At 24.7% G+C, this 15,771-nt stretch overlaps 2 protein-coding genes across 2 annotated transcripts in view; one reads left to right on the top strand and one right to left on the bottom strand.

Moving 5' to 3' along the window:
* The window catches only part of LOC117170207 (protein THEM6), a 17,709-nt gene extending 3,484 nt beyond the window's left edge, over positions 1 to 14,225 (top strand). Inside the window, exons 2-3 of the mRNA XM_033356819.1 lie at positions 4,048 to 4,262; positions 13,770 to 14,225. Of these exons, the coding sequence (XP_033212710.1) occupies positions 4,048 to 4,262; positions 13,770 to 14,006 (452 nt within the window). The 3' untranslated portion in view covers positions 14,007 to 14,225. The remainder of the gene's footprint in view (positions 1 to 4,047; positions 4,263 to 13,769) is intronic.
* On the bottom strand, positions 9,806 to 10,909 carry LOC117170208. The gene is made up of 5 exons (XM_033356820.1): positions 10,853 to 10,909; positions 10,738 to 10,787; positions 10,384 to 10,473; positions 10,191 to 10,287; positions 9,806 to 9,952 (listed from the first exon to the last, which is right to left on the bottom strand). The coding sequence occupies exons 1-5, from the start codon at positions 10,884 to 10,886 to the stop codon at positions 9,876 to 9,878; spliced, it is 348 nt and encodes a 115-aa protein (XP_033212711.1). The 5' UTR covers positions 10,887 to 10,909; the 3' UTR covers positions 9,806 to 9,875.
* Positions 14,226 to 15,771: the final 1,546 nt, after the last annotated feature.

Raw genomic sequence — 15,771 nt, 5'->3', positions numbered from 1 at the left:
AATACAAAAATTCACGAGTAATAAAATTCACTACGGAAAACTGCCGAACTATAAAATGTCCAATCTAAAAAATTCCCTAAACTGAACAATTAAAATTTTTTGTCAAAAAAATATTATTTATTCATTAAAAATAAAATAATAAAATATTGTTATCAGACATTTTTTGTGTTTAAATTCTTTTAAATTATTGTTTAAATTCATTATAACAATCAATGTAAAAAATATGTTTGTGTATGGAAAATTTTGATTGAGAACTTGCATAGTATTTTAAGAAAATTACAAAAAACATTCTCAAAAATCGAATTGGAGATTTTTTTAAATACATAAGAATTTGAGCTGATTGAACATATTTAGAAAAATCAACAAATTTACATTTAATTGTATAAAATAGGAGTGAAGAGAATTCTGGAAAAATTCAACAGTATTAAAGTGAATTAAGGAAGTAACATAAAAAAGGCCAGTGAATTAAATGAGATTCGAATGAATTTAAAGGAATATAACAAAATGAGAAGAATTCGATGAAATTCATAAAAATTCAAGTTAATTGAAGATAATTCTAAAATATCCAAATAAAAAGAAACTAAAAAAATCTATTGGATTTAATACAATCCTGTGAATTTAAAATAATTCAAATGAATTCCAAAGAGTTCAAGGTTAGTTTCGATTGAATTTAAATGAAATGCCAAAAAAGTATTTCATTTATTTAATTAAAAATTAAGCAAATTAAAAAGAATTTAAAGGAATTTAAAATAATTTGATGAAATTGATATGAATCCAAGATGAATTTAAAAGAATTCAGGGAGAATTTTGAATATTTTAAGTGAATACAAGACATTGATTAAAATCCAAAAAATGTAATTGAATTCAGCTTAATAGGAACGAGCAGATCTAATTTTGTAATAATTCAAGTTGAACTTAAAAAACCTCAGAGTTATTAAAAAAAATTGTTCATCTAGAAAGGTAAATTAAATTCAGTGACTTTCAAGGGAATTCATATAAATTCATAAAATAACAAAACTTTCTAGAGGTCGAAAATTGTTCTAGCCTTGAATTTTTATTTTTGAATTTCCTGTTAATAAGTGTCTGCTGATAAAAAAAAAAGAACACGGTTGATAGTAATCCTAGGCGTTACGCCGTTCGTCGACTCAGCCACAATTATGTTAATAGCCTCGCTCGCATATTTATGGTGGAATAATTCCCATCCTTTCTTGTCGAAGAGGTGAATTATTTCCATGTCGCGGGAAATTATTTAGGGGTCAGCGTTTCTTTAATTACTTTCCGGACAATTTTTCTTCAATTCTTAACCAGTGTCTTGATTCTTCGTTCTTAAAAAGCTGCTTCCAATATGCTACAAACTATGTAAAAAAATATATTGAAAATAATTCAAATATTATTTTCACATTGTTTAGATTTTTCTTCAACAATTATTATAACTTACCGAATAAATAATTAATTAATTATTCATACAGGGTTGCTACATGTCAGGAAATTCCAGATGGTCAGGGAATATCAGGGAAAGCCTAAAAGAGTCAGGGCATTTTCGATAAAATGAAGTTGAAGTTCAGGAATCATCCAAAAATTAAGACAGTTTTTCTCTTCCTAATAAAATTTGACTAAGATTTTATAAACTCAGAGAGATACCGTATCTATTAATTTAATTAACTATATAAATGTAGTGTCTTCATGAAATTAGGTTAGAAAATACCAATTTTAAATGCCAAGTAAGTTTTGCGAACGTTTAATTTTATAATTTTTTTGTTTTTGATCTTGTGCTTAAAAATTATGCTATGTTGTGGAAAATTCAACAATTCAAAAAAATCATTTTTTTTCAAATTTGACTATTTTGTATATTAAATTGGTCTTTTTACCACGAAAATTCAATATTTTGGATAAACTTCTATTTTCATGGACCAAAAAATCTTTTTTTTTGTTGAAAATTAGATTTTTTTCTTAATAACTTGTCTTTTTTGGTTTAAAAATTCATCTGTTATCTAAAAAAATGTCATAATTTTTCGATAAAAATGCAAGCTTTTAATTGAAGATTAATCTGTTTGGGTCGAAAATTCATTTTATTTGGTTGAAAATTGAACTATTTTATAACAAATTCGTTTTTTACTTGCTAAAAATTAATTTTTTTGACTTGAAAATATAGTATTCTATTTTCGTCTGATAATTTGTCTTTTTTAATAGAATATTCAACATTCATTTTGTCTTTTTGATTAAAAATTCGACTATTTAGTTGGAAACTTGAATTTTCTCGAAAATCTTTCATTTTGTTGGTTGAAAAATCATCTGTTTAGTTAAAAATTTTACTATTGTGTTAAATGTATATTTCATTCGGCTAAAAAATAATTTTTTATCTGAAAACGTAAATATTCTATTTTTAGTTAAAAATGTATCTTTTTTGGTTAAAAAATCATCTATTTCATTGAAATTTTTGGTTGTAGAAAATGTATTACTTTAGTTGAAAATTATTCCACTGCTTTGTTCAAAATTCATTTTTGTTTTGCTTATGGTTCATCAATTCAGTTAAAAATTTATTTGTTTGTTTGATAATTGAACTATTTTGTTAAAAATTCCTTTTTTTTTTTGCTTAAAATACATTTTTCCCACTGAAAATGTAACTATTCCAATTTTTCAAAAATTGATATTTCATCATGAAAAATTTATTTGTTTGGTTTATAACTTATCTTTTTTGGGTTGAAAATTCAATTGTTTTGCATAAAATTATTCTTTTTGGCATGAAAGTTTAACGGCTTGGATGAAATTTTTTTTCTTTATTGGCTGAAAAATCTTTCTTGTTTGAAAATTTTACCGTTCGAGTGAAAATTAATCTTTTTTCGTTGAAGATGCAACAGTTTTGTTAAAAATACATACTGTTTGACTGAAAAAATATTAATTCAGTTTAAAAATGGTCTTTTTTGGATTTAGATTTAAACTATTTTGGTTGAAATTTAATTTTCTTACTATAAAATTCAACAATTCTGATTGAAAATAACTGTTTAAAAAAATTCACGTTGTCGGGTTGAAAGCGTAACTGTTCCGTAGAAGATACGTTTTTTTGGCTTGAAAATTAAGCATTTCAAATGATACTTTTTTCCTTTTTGACTTAAAAATCTTTTTTGGTTTAAGATTCAACTCTTTTCTTGAAAATTCTTCTCCTTGATTCGAAAAGTGTTCTCTTTGGGTTGAGGATTTTACTAGGTTCTTAAAAATTCTTATTTTTTTACGTTGAATTCAACTGTTTTTGATTTAAAAATTATGAAAATTTGGATGAAAATATGAACTACACTTTTTGTTGAAATTTGCTTTTTTCTTTCCTCGTAAATTATTTGTTTTAACTGATTCGAAATTGGTCTTTTTTAGTTGAAAATTGAACTAATTTGTTAAAAATTCCTGTATTTTGTCAAAATTTTGTCCTTTCTGGTAGACAATTAATCTTCCTAATTGAAAACTGAACTCTGATTGACAATTTCACTATTTTACTGAAAATCATTCTTCTTTAATTCAAAACAATTGTTCAGTTTAAAATATTTTTCTTCTGAGTTAAAACTTCATGCAATTTTTTGAAAATTTGTCTTTTTGGTAGAACATTGATCTTCTTGGTTACAAATTTAGTTTTTTTTTTCAAAAAAATATCTATTTGGTTAAACGTTCATCTAATTTGTTGGAAATTGTCGTAGTTGTAATATCTGTATATGGACGTCTTACGTAATTTGTGTTTGACTTCATATAAAATTTTTGATCACTGTTGTCACTAAAAGTATTAAAAATAAATTTAGAATATAAAATTTTTCACACCAATATTATTGATCTATTTGATATACGGTTGTTTTTATGTCTAAAAGAAAAATGGAAAAATATTAGGAAAAATGAGAAATTAGTCAGGAAAAAGTCAGGAGAAGTCGATGAATTTGTAAAACTGGATTTTGTAGCAACCCTGTCTTATTTTCCGTTATATATTTAAATCTATTTGTATTTTGTTAATAAGTAATTTTTACATAATGTACATGAAGTTTTCTCCTGTTTAAAGTCATTTTTTTACAGGAATATGCTTCACTCAAGACATCGATTTAGTCTTCAAGCATATGAACAATGCGAGATATCTTCGTGAATTAGATTTTGCACGATTCCACTATTATGATAGGTCTGGTCTTTTTTCTGGAATTAGTGCCAAAGGAGGTGGCATGGTTCAAGGTGCATGTTCCACTCGTTATCGAAGACCACTTCCGATTTTCACTCCTTACAAAATTACCACTCAGGTGAGATATTTTAAATTCCTGATCAAAATGATTTCCGCCATTAATGAAAGGAAAAAAATCACAAATTATTAAAAAGTCTAGTAAAAATAAGAGATCAAATTAATTTCAAAACAAGCAGGAATCCAAGCTTTAATTCAAATAATAAGCCGCCCAGAAACACGTTTTTTTCGCAGGAAATAAATAGATAAATATTTTACCGTTAAAAAAAAATTTTTTTGCCGAGGTAGTAAGTATTGGCATTTTAAAATTTTTACAGAAAACATACATTTTTTATTTCAATAATAAATTTCGACCTAACAAAGATATTTAGGTTTCCTTTCTAGACACTGATGAGGTTTAATATTCTTCTTTAAATGTGGAAAACCCTCAACAGATAGTTGCAAATTCCCTTTTTTATGGTTCAATTTTTTCGTATGTTTCACGCTAGGCAAACCATATTCATAATAAAGGGAATTTTTTTGTTGAAAAATTTAATTTTTGATTTCTTTTCACAGACAGTGAAATATTTAACAAGATGGTTAGAAAAAATGTTGTTAATTTTAAACATTCTAGAATATTGTAATATAAATAAAGTACTTCCCTACTAAATTTTGAAAACACAGAAATTTGTTCAAATAAGATATATCGGTTTTTTATTTTTATCTTATTCATTCAAATCTGTTGTTTGTAAGAAAACGGAAAAAACTAAATTTTTCTAAAAAAAAATTCTTTACATTCAAAAAAATCTGCATTTGGAGAGAGAAACTTAATTATATTGTAGAAAATTCGTCTTTTTGGATTGAAAACCAACCATTTTAGATGCGATTTTTTTTCTTTATTTACTTTTAAATCTTTCTTGGTTTGAAATTCAACTCTTTTCTTAATAATGATTCAGGTTGATTCAACAGAGAATTCTTTTGGTAGAGGATTCAACTAGTTTGTTGAAATTTTTTATTTTCTGGTTGAATTGAAATGTTGTTTGTTTAAAAGTTATAATATTTTTGGGGTGGACGTATCAGCTATTACATTTTTTATTGAAAATTCCTTTTTTGGTTGAAAATTAATTAAATTTGTTGAAAATTAAATTTTTTTTTGATATTTAACAATATTACTCGTGAAACATGCAAAATATCATAAAAAATCGGAGGTATTTTTGGTAGAAGTTTTTTAAATGAGCAAAATATTTTCTTATAAAAAAAATTAGAGAATTTAATTTTTCCAACAAAATTTTCTTTCTACCACAAATATAGTTCAGCCTACATGAAATTTATATGATTTATGTGGCATATGATTCTAGGTTAGCGAACAAAAATGTTGACAAAAAAAATGAGATTTTTGAGACAATCTGATTCTAATATTTTTAGAAAAGTCGTCGCTGTATTTTTAATTTACAACGTTTTTAAAAGTTTCTTTTGTATTTGGAAAGAGAAAAACAAACCTCGTGACCGTAAAAAAAAACTTAAATCTCTTTTCAGATCAAATTTATAACGATTAATTTTTGTATGGTTCTTGAAGCAAAAAATCTTAAAAACTAAAATATTCAATAACTCTGTGAAATTTTTTTTGGAAAACAACAGATTTCATCAGCTGATGATTTTGTAACTTGAAGTGGCACTGCATGCCTGATTTGAAATGGATTGAATCAAGAGTTAATTGAGTCTGAACATTAACTTCTTTTTCTACTGATTATCTGATACAATTACTAAAAAATAATGTTTCTCGTATATTCAGGGGGAATAGAAATGTTACGCTTTTGGCTAGTAGTCCCAAATTGCGTTTTGAAAGACTTCAAGGATTTAAAGCCTTTAATTGTTTATTTAAAATACATATTCCTAAATCTTTTTAAATAAAGTGTTATAATAAAACACTGAAACCAAAAACTCTATCAGAATGTTTGATATATTTTTATTTAACAATATTCTAAAAATTAAAACTATTTTTTAACAAGCTTGTATGAATTGTCGCTTCTAATTAAAAGATAAATGAAAAGTGCCTTCCAAATAAACGCTACGCTAAGTTAACAAATTTATATCTCGTAAACTATAAGTCGCGAAGGTTTCAAATAGACTTACTTCATTCCTAATGAAAAATATGTTCAACAATTGGACAGAGCTCAGGGTTCTAGCATTTCATTAAAATGTCCACCTAAAGTTTTTTAACTGTTTCGACTAAAACAGACTAAATTAAAAGTAATGAAACTTGAAATATTTGTCATCCTGCCTAAACGCCCTGAAAACACCCAAGTATCGTAAAACTAGAATCGACTCCTTGGTTATTTTCGAGCTATATCAATATTCTGCAATACTTGACCATTAAATGTGTCACATATATGTTATAAAGAAGGTTTTTTAAATATATTTTAGCAATAATATATGAAAAGGTTGACATGAAACTAATTTTTAAAAATTTTAATTAAAAGAAACCATCTAAAAATGACATATTGTTTTTTAGATTATAATAAAATAAAGTTTTAGTGTTTAAAATAAGTCAAAATATTTCTTATTGTACCTAAATTTGTTTTTGTAAATTTAGAAATTTATTTTAAAACTTTGTAATGAGTTTTCTCTATACAGAAACAAATTTAGGTACAATAGAAAATATTTTGACTCGATTTAAACATCCAACCTTTTTTATCGCGAAATAAAATGCAATATTTAACTATGAAACATATATTTTTTTTGTTGAAAATCAATTAAAATGATTTTAATTTCAACCTTCCTCATGCAGATATACTAAAAAATTCCTTTTAATGAAATCTCAAAAAATGTAGAATCCCGGAAAAGAAAATATTCCAAATAGAAAATTGCAAAAATTATAATAATTCTAAAATAAAAAAATCCTGACTTTGGAAATTCTTGGATAATAAAATTCCCGAAAAATTTATAATATTAGTAAATTTGAGAATTCATGAATAATTAAATTTCCATTAATAAATTGCGAAATTATTAAATATTTGATACCACAAAAATGTCTGCACTGAAAAATTATAGAATATAAACAACTTAAACAACTATTTTCTACTCAATCGTATATGTTAATTAAAAACACAATAATACAATATTATTGTCCAAAACAGAATTGGATGTTCAATGTTTTTTAAAATTATTGTTTGAATTTAAGATTAAAATAATTGAGAAAAAAGATTTCTCAACGCAGAAGAACAACACATAAACCAGATTTTTATTATAAAAGCAATAATTAAAAAAATACTATGCGAATTTTAAAAATAAAGTTCATATCGAAATTTTTGTTTCCACTATTATTATTTTAAATTTCAATAATAATTTTAAAAGATACTTTGGATATCCTAAAAAATGGTGTTTCATCAAAATGTTTCATTACTTCCATTTTAATTTCAATTTCAATGTTTTATTAAATAGTATTGATTAAAAAATACTTTTCTCAATTATTCAAATTCGAGAATTTGACAGTGTCGGTTATTTTATAGTACGGCAATTTTTTGTCGCCACACGACTGAAAATCCCGAAAAATAAAGTTTCCGACACTGTAAAAATGGCCGAATTAGAAAATTCCCGAAATTATAAAATTGCCGAAATATAAATACGCCAAATTTGAAAATTCTTCGAGAATAAAATTTCAGACAGACAAATCACGGATTCTAAAATTTCAGAACTAGAAAATTCCCGAATCATAAAATTCTATAATAAAAACAATTACAAAAATTGTTTAGTGTTAAATATTATTTATTCATCAAAAATGAAATAATCAAATATTTTTACAAAAGGCAAACATTTTTTAATACCTAATGTTTAAAAAAAATTATTGTTTGAATTTATAATAACAACAGTTGAACAAAATACATTTCTAAATGAAAAATTTTGTTTGAAAATATACATAATATTTTTTTTTATTACACAGAACATCGTCAAAAATCGAATTGTTAATTGAAAAAAATTTAAAAGAAACTTCGAATTAAATCCTGCAATATTTGTAAAATGTTTGGAAGCAATTGAGGGAGAAATTTTTGTTTTAGTTTAAGGCACATGTGTGTTTAAATTTATTTTTTATACAATTTTTATAAGATTATTGTTATTTAAAATTTTTAAATAATTTTAAAAAGTTTTTGGATTTTTGAGTCGTCCCTCTGTCGCGAATTTTATTATTTAGAAATATTCCAGTGCATGTATATTATAAACTATTCGGGAATATTATTTTTAGGAATTTTCTCATTTAGGATTTTCATATGTCGGTAATTTCATACTTTTAAGAATTTTTTATTTTGAATACTTTCTTTTTCGAGAGTTATATTGTCCGGGATTTTTCAGTTGACCCATATAAAATAGAAAACAAACGATGTGCAGCATTCATTATTTTTTAAACCATCTAATAATATTCATAAATATAGCAAAAGGAAAAAATTTAAATCGGTTCTAGCATGATTATTTAAGTTAAAAATTTATAGAAATGTTGCAAAAAGCAACAAATTGTCTTGTATAAATATGTATACAATAGAAATATGACGTAACTTCTTAAATTATTACGTTTTTGAAATGTTTCTACATGATAATGATTTTTCCAGTCATAAATTCTTACAATAAATTATCTTACATTGACTTCGCAATTAGCTAGATTTATTTCAAATCACTTATATTAAGTGCAAGAATTAAGTTTGAAATTAACCTTAATAAGCAATTTATATCTTTTTGCACGTCAATTTTTGCTTTCAAGAAAATTAATGAAAATTAAAATATTTTTGTTTTAGTCTTCATAAGTTTTAGCATTCTTGAAATTTAATATTTTTTCGTTGTATGGCCAAAAATGCTTAATTGATACTAAAATTCTGGAAAATCTGTTTCATTTAAATTTAGTTTACATCAAACAAACTAATATTTCCTTTATTTATTTATTATATATTATATTTTTAAATAATATATTCATTCTTATTACTTTTATCGTTTACTTTTATTATCGTTTTGGATATTGATTATCTTCATTATTATTGTGAATGGTTAAAAAGGTGGAAAAAGTAAATATCTAAATGCAGTTGCACTGGACTGCTTGACTTTTCATTTTTTCATTGGACTTTGTTTTCTCATCACTTTCCTTTTTTATACGGAAATAAATTCTACAAGAAGGATGAATTTTTGGAAACAAATAATTTTTATTTAATGCATATATCATTTATTATTTCCTTTAAATATTTTTTGCTCCACTTAAAGAATTAAAGAAATATTACCTACTTGGCAAATATTTGTTGAGCTTTATTTCAAGCAGATGATATTAAGATATTCTGGTTTTAACAATATTTTTTTGTCCAAAAAATCAGAATTTTTTAATATTATGTACTTGAAATAAAAATTCACAAGTAGGGGTAACCTCCCTAAAGTGAATAATACCACCTACAGTGGATAATTATTATTTAAAAATGCTAATGTATGTAACATAATTACTTGATTTGATTACAAGTTAAGAAACTATACGCGCTAATAAAACACAATTATAATTAATTATTTTTCTTTTATTCGTACTTTTAATTCCCTATTATTCACTTTAATTTGCATTATCTATTGTAGGGAGGTTTCCACAACGCCAGGATCATGCACTTAAAAAAATATTTTTCCAAAACTTAAAATTCTAAGAAAACATCAAGAAATTTGTTGTAGCAATGATCCATCAGATTTTCCGAGGACATCCTTTAGCTTTTTTTGATTCAAGTTCCGAGCAATTTCCATTCCGTTTACTTTCGACCTCTGAAATAGTGATTAATACTCAATAATAATATTTTTTGATCACGTTAGATAATTATAGCACTCACATGCACATAAGGAATAAAAACTTTTTGATTAAGTGATTATTATTTATATTTACAAATTATTTCATCTTATACCCTTCTTATACATGAAAGAAATTTCTCGTTCAAAATTATCATATATTATTGGCATTTTTAAACTATTTTGAATAAATACACATTTTTTTTATATAACTTACTTTTTCCACAACTTTGGAAACAAACGAGTTCTTTCGGACCACTGTATGTGCAACCATCTGTACCACAAGTTGTCAGGGTATCATGAGAAAAGCCTACCTGAAATAATATAATTTCTTTAGTTGATTCACATTTTTCTTGTAAGAATGAACTATTTAATGTGACAAAATAATAAAAAAAAAATTGTAAGCTCACTTTGCAGTCTTGATAACACGCAGTTTTCTGATCATACACATTATTGTCTGGACCGAGGTAAGAAGGGACAAAAGGAGTGAGAGAAGGAATCTGTAAGAAATAACTATTTTAGCATGCTTACGACGATGCCTAATATTTTATAATTTTTTTTTTATAATTGAGCAGTAAGTTATTTTTACCCTTATTGGCAAAAAACCTATCTGTATAGGGAAGAAAATTTATCCTATGTACGTATAAGGAAGAAAAAGGCTGACAAAATAAAAAATGGAACAAAAATATAAATATTAAATATAATATAATATAATATCATATAAAACTATTTATGAAAAATAAAATGATTCAAGTCAAACTTACCGTATCAACAGCGGGGATTGCAAAACAAAACGTCAATAGAGTTGCGATTGCTTTAAAAAAACATATTAAAATTATTTTTGATTATTAATTAGTATTTTATTTAAAAATCACTTACTGAATAAAAACGAAAGTATTAATGTTCCCTTCATCTTAAAAAATTGACCAAGTTTAAAGCAACTTTTCTGGATCAAAGTATTCAGAGAGTGCTAAAAAGCTCATTGAAATTATCATATATGTAGAATTATAGAATCCGCAAAGTAAACATAAAAAATGTCGCAAGAATAGTTTCAATGTTTCACATCACATATTTATGATGCTGACACGAAATAAAAGATAAAAAATACAAATATTTTTGCAGCGTAATAAAAGCAAACCTTGATTTTCTTTGCAGCATGTTTGATTTTAATTAAATTTATTTATCTTTGACATGGACACCTCTGTATCTTTGAAAATAAATCACCAATATGTTGCTACATCACTTATAGCGCTAATTGAACAGGATTTGACAGGCATTTTATATTTATAAGTTTTTATTCTACAGTGGTAAATGTGGAAATTCAAATTAAAGATTCCACATTCCTAAAGATATTAATGGAATAAAATTAAATTGAAATATGTCTCAGCATGGCAATACAAGTTTCAAGCCTGAAAAAATGTCGTAAAAGAACAAAGTACGTTTGTACTACTGTAATATAAGATAAAAAATATAGACATTTATTGCGTGGATCATATTATTTGTCGTTTAATGACAAAATATTTATGATTCGTCTTTTCGAGACATAAATTAATGCGATGCGTTATCTTCAATTTACGTCGCACTTAGTTATTATTATTTGAATTTACTTTGATTTAGTTGAACGATAATAAATAATAATAATGATAATAAATAAAAGTGAATATATTTTTGTTTCTATTATATTGTTTTTAGAAAAAAAGCATTTGAACATAATAAGTAAAGGTCAAAAATAAACTTGACTTTTTTTTAGAACTATCACCTTAAGAAAACTAGTTAACGCCTCTATTTAAGAATAAAAAGTATGCAAACCATTTTCAACCATAAGTTTCAGGTTATAGTTCGAAGTAAAATTACAGAAATTTTTCTAATAATTAATATTTTTACTTTTACAACCCTTTAATTTAAAAAAACTTTCAATAAATATTTGCCAACATTATAAAATTAAAATAATATATTATTAACGAAAACGGTTGAAATTTGTTATGAAAATATTAATCACAGACTGAAAGGTCAAAATTTTATTTTTTATTGCACATCTTACGCAATGTTAAAATCCTGAATTAAAGCGATATCCGAAGAAAATAGAACTGAAAAAGGCATATTTATCTAAATAAAATTTCCTCATTTATTTTATTTTTCTAATACTGTTAATAACAAACCAACACCATGATAAAGTGTATTTTATTTTCTAATGATAATCTAGATCTAAAATAATCTCAAATCTTTTGAGATTCCGTTATACGTTTTGAAATCGCGTTCAAAGTGAAAATAATTGATTTATTGTATCAATATTGATAAATTCATTCATTTTGCATTTTTTAACACAGAAATTTTTTCTTTACTACCAAATAATTTTTTTTTATTCCATAGAATAATATATTATTGGAATAGATTGTCTTTAAAGAACATTTTTGAATAATGATAATTACTTATAAATAATTTTTATAACAAAATACACCACTTGTGTACTTTGAGCAAAGAAAATTTTGATTTTATGCAAAGATATTAATTTTCATCTGAAGGATAATATATACTCGAAAATTGGTTTGCTATTCAGAAACATAATTATCATTCAAAATTCTTATAAACTAATTCTTATTTTCTTCCTCGTTTAAGATATCAGGTTCGTCTCCTTTCTTATGATAATTAATAAATACAATAATAATTACTAAATTTTATAGAATAGATATTTTGCGTGTAACAATATTATTCTTGAAATAAAAAGAAGAGACTTTGAAAAACAAAAACTCTATGTTATACTAAGTAAATTTTTAATTAATAATTGTTGTTCGTAATCCAGTGTTTTTTAATAACCACGTCTTGTGACAAGATATTACTCTGTACAGGATAAAATTTCTCTGTTCGAAAACTTGAAATAAGTGAATTTGTTTGTGAAAACTGTTCATAACAATCCCAATTGTTGTCTTCAAGTCTTAACTTGTGATTGATTTTTAATTTTCCATAATTTAACGATGAAATCAATATATTATTATATTCAAAAACTGAAATAGAGAAATGCAATCTGTTTTTTTCTCTATATTTTTTATACTGTGAAATAATTATGTTCCTATATTTTTTTTCCTTAATATAATTGATACATTTTTTCACAATTTTAGAGAGATGAAAAAAATGAAATTATGGTAACGATATAAAAAATGGTCGGTATCGTCAATGGCAATTATATAAAAATATAAAATAATTCAGGTTATTATTAGACAAAAATTATTTTTTCAGAAAAACTGATTTATTTTAATAAATATTCGGAACTTTTCAAAAGATTACAACATTTTAAATTTTGATTAATAATGAAAATTTTTGCAGTTGAACTGTCAACTACTACATATTTTCTAACTTTTAATTTTAAATTCGGTTGATTCTACTGAAAATCAGTTTTATAAAATAAAAATGTAACTTTTCCATTTTTAGTTAAAATATTTTTAAAATTTTAAATTCATGTATTTTTTTAATTCTTATTTTTTGGTAGAACATTATTTTTCTTGGTAGAAATTCCATGCATTTAATAAAAAATTTTAGAAAAAATGTTATTATTGAAAATTATTGAAATTTTAATTAAAAATTATTAAAATTGTGGATATTATTGAATATAATGTTTACTCTGTCCTTTGCCATTTAAATAAATCTATTTTCTTTTGAAGTGCGTAAAACATTTAAGGGCACATTTACATTCCTTAGGAGACGCTAACTATGGAAAATTGTGATTAACAATAATAAATTAGCACACAAGTACAGAAAAAAACCTGTCTTACCATTAATTCTTGATCTACTTATTTTTCAGCTAATTTATTGGGATGACAAGAATTTCTACCTCGAACATCAAATCATAAGTCTCCCGGACAATTTCATTCGAGCAGTCGTTTTGAGCAAACAAAGCGTCACTAGCCTGAAAGTACCTGTACCAGAAATCGTCGCCAAAGTCGATCCAACTGCTAAAAAACCAGAATTTTCCAGAGAACTGAAATTATGGCTTGACTCGATGGCAGAGTCTTCCGAAAAATTAAGAAAGAAAAATTGAAAATTACTGATCCCAGAAGCCCGATAAGAGATTTGAAAGACTTAAATATGGATCTCAACTCTTATTGCCTCAATTTTGCTACAAATTTTATTCTCTCCTTGCATTCGTTAATTGTGAACGACTTGCATAACCTCATATTTATTTTTCTCCCATATATGTGATAAGTTTTATTTACCGATTGTGTGAATGTACATAGGGAATAAATTGTTTCTTACAAAATTTCTGCATTTTTTTTTCTTTTAATTTATAAATATGTATAGAATTAAATATAGTTTCAGTAGTCCCATTATTTTCCTGTATTTTTTTTGTACAGCCTTACAGTTAATTATTTTAAGATAACTTATTCAATATATTAGCAGGTCCAAGGTTGTACAAAAATAAGTGGATGAGCCTTCAGTTATAGATCTAAAGAAATGTTTATTATAGCAATAATATATTTTTAATTAAAAAACACAAAACATTATTTCTTGTAAGAAATATTTCCTTCAATAAACAAAAAATTTCATCAGACGTATTCAGTACGATGATTCAAGTAAAATCTCTTTTCTCAGCAGATGAAATATTGTTATTAAATATTATTACAATTATATAATTAAAAATAATATTGGGTATTTATAAAAAACTGTGGAAATTAAAGTAAGTAACACAAGAAACGAAGATGGAAAGAAAGAAATGAATTTGGCTTTCATGGAAAATTTCAAACTGCTATTCCGAAAAAAATATTACAGGAAAATCTGTAGAGGCCTGTAACAATTTTCCTATAATTTGCGGAATTAGTGTAAAACGTTGATGAACTACGAAGAAATGATTTATTTTAGACTAGTCATATCCTAATATCGAAATATTTTGAAATCACTTTTAATTCCCGTGAAATCTTTTGATACCGATGGGGAAATTTTTTAATATTTTAAATATTTTAGTCTTTAAAATCTCGGAAATATCTGTCAATATTCCTTGAAATATTTTACCACCTTTTGAATTCTTTGAAATCTTTGAAGTCGTTAAAATCCTTAGTTCAAATCTTTTGTAATAAGAATGATTTTACCTTTGAAATCGATTGAAATTTCAAAAAAATTCCCTAATACGTTTGCAAATATTTTGTAATACTTGAAAATCTTTAAAATCTCTGAAATCCGTAGAAATCCCTTCGAATCACTTTGAATCCCTTGAAATGGATAGAAATCTCTTAAAATATTTTGACCTATTTTTATATATTTTTTATGTATATTTTTATATTTTCAAAATCACTAAAAATTTTATTGGAATCCCTTGACACGTTTAAAAATATTTTTCATTACATTTAAATCTGTTAAAATTGGTAGAAATCCTTTAAAATCTTTTAACCCCTTTTTAATTCTTTTGAAATCTTTAAAATCTTTTTGATCCCTTGTAATAAAATTAAATTTAATTTCCTCAAGTTCTTTTGAGATTTATTAAAAACCTATCGAATCCATTGATATCTGTAGAAATCTGTAAAATCCATACATTTATGCATAAAGCATGGGAAATACCTAGAATATAAATTTTAATAAACTTAGTAAAGTTCAAGAAAATTCTTTAAATCTTGCGAAATTCCTCGAGATACTTTAACATTTCTTGAAATATTTGGAATTGCTCGGAATTCTTTTAATTTTAATTAAATTGCTTCCACATAGAGAGAGATTTGTAATAACCCACATTGTTAAATCTATTTTTTTGACATATTTCGAGATAATTCTATCATGAAATTTGGATGAAGTGTAGCTCCGATTGATATCCAGGCCTG

Source organism: Belonocnema kinseyi, chromosome 3, assembly GCF_010883055.1.
Source record: "Belonocnema kinseyi isolate 2016_QV_RU_SX_M_011 chromosome 3, B_treatae_v1, whole genome shotgun sequence".
NCBI classification, from domain to species: Eukaryota; Metazoa; Arthropoda; class Insecta; order Hymenoptera; family Cynipidae; genus Belonocnema; species Belonocnema kinseyi.
Note: the sequence above shows the minus strand (reverse complement) of the source record. Positions and strands in the feature narration are given on the sequence as shown.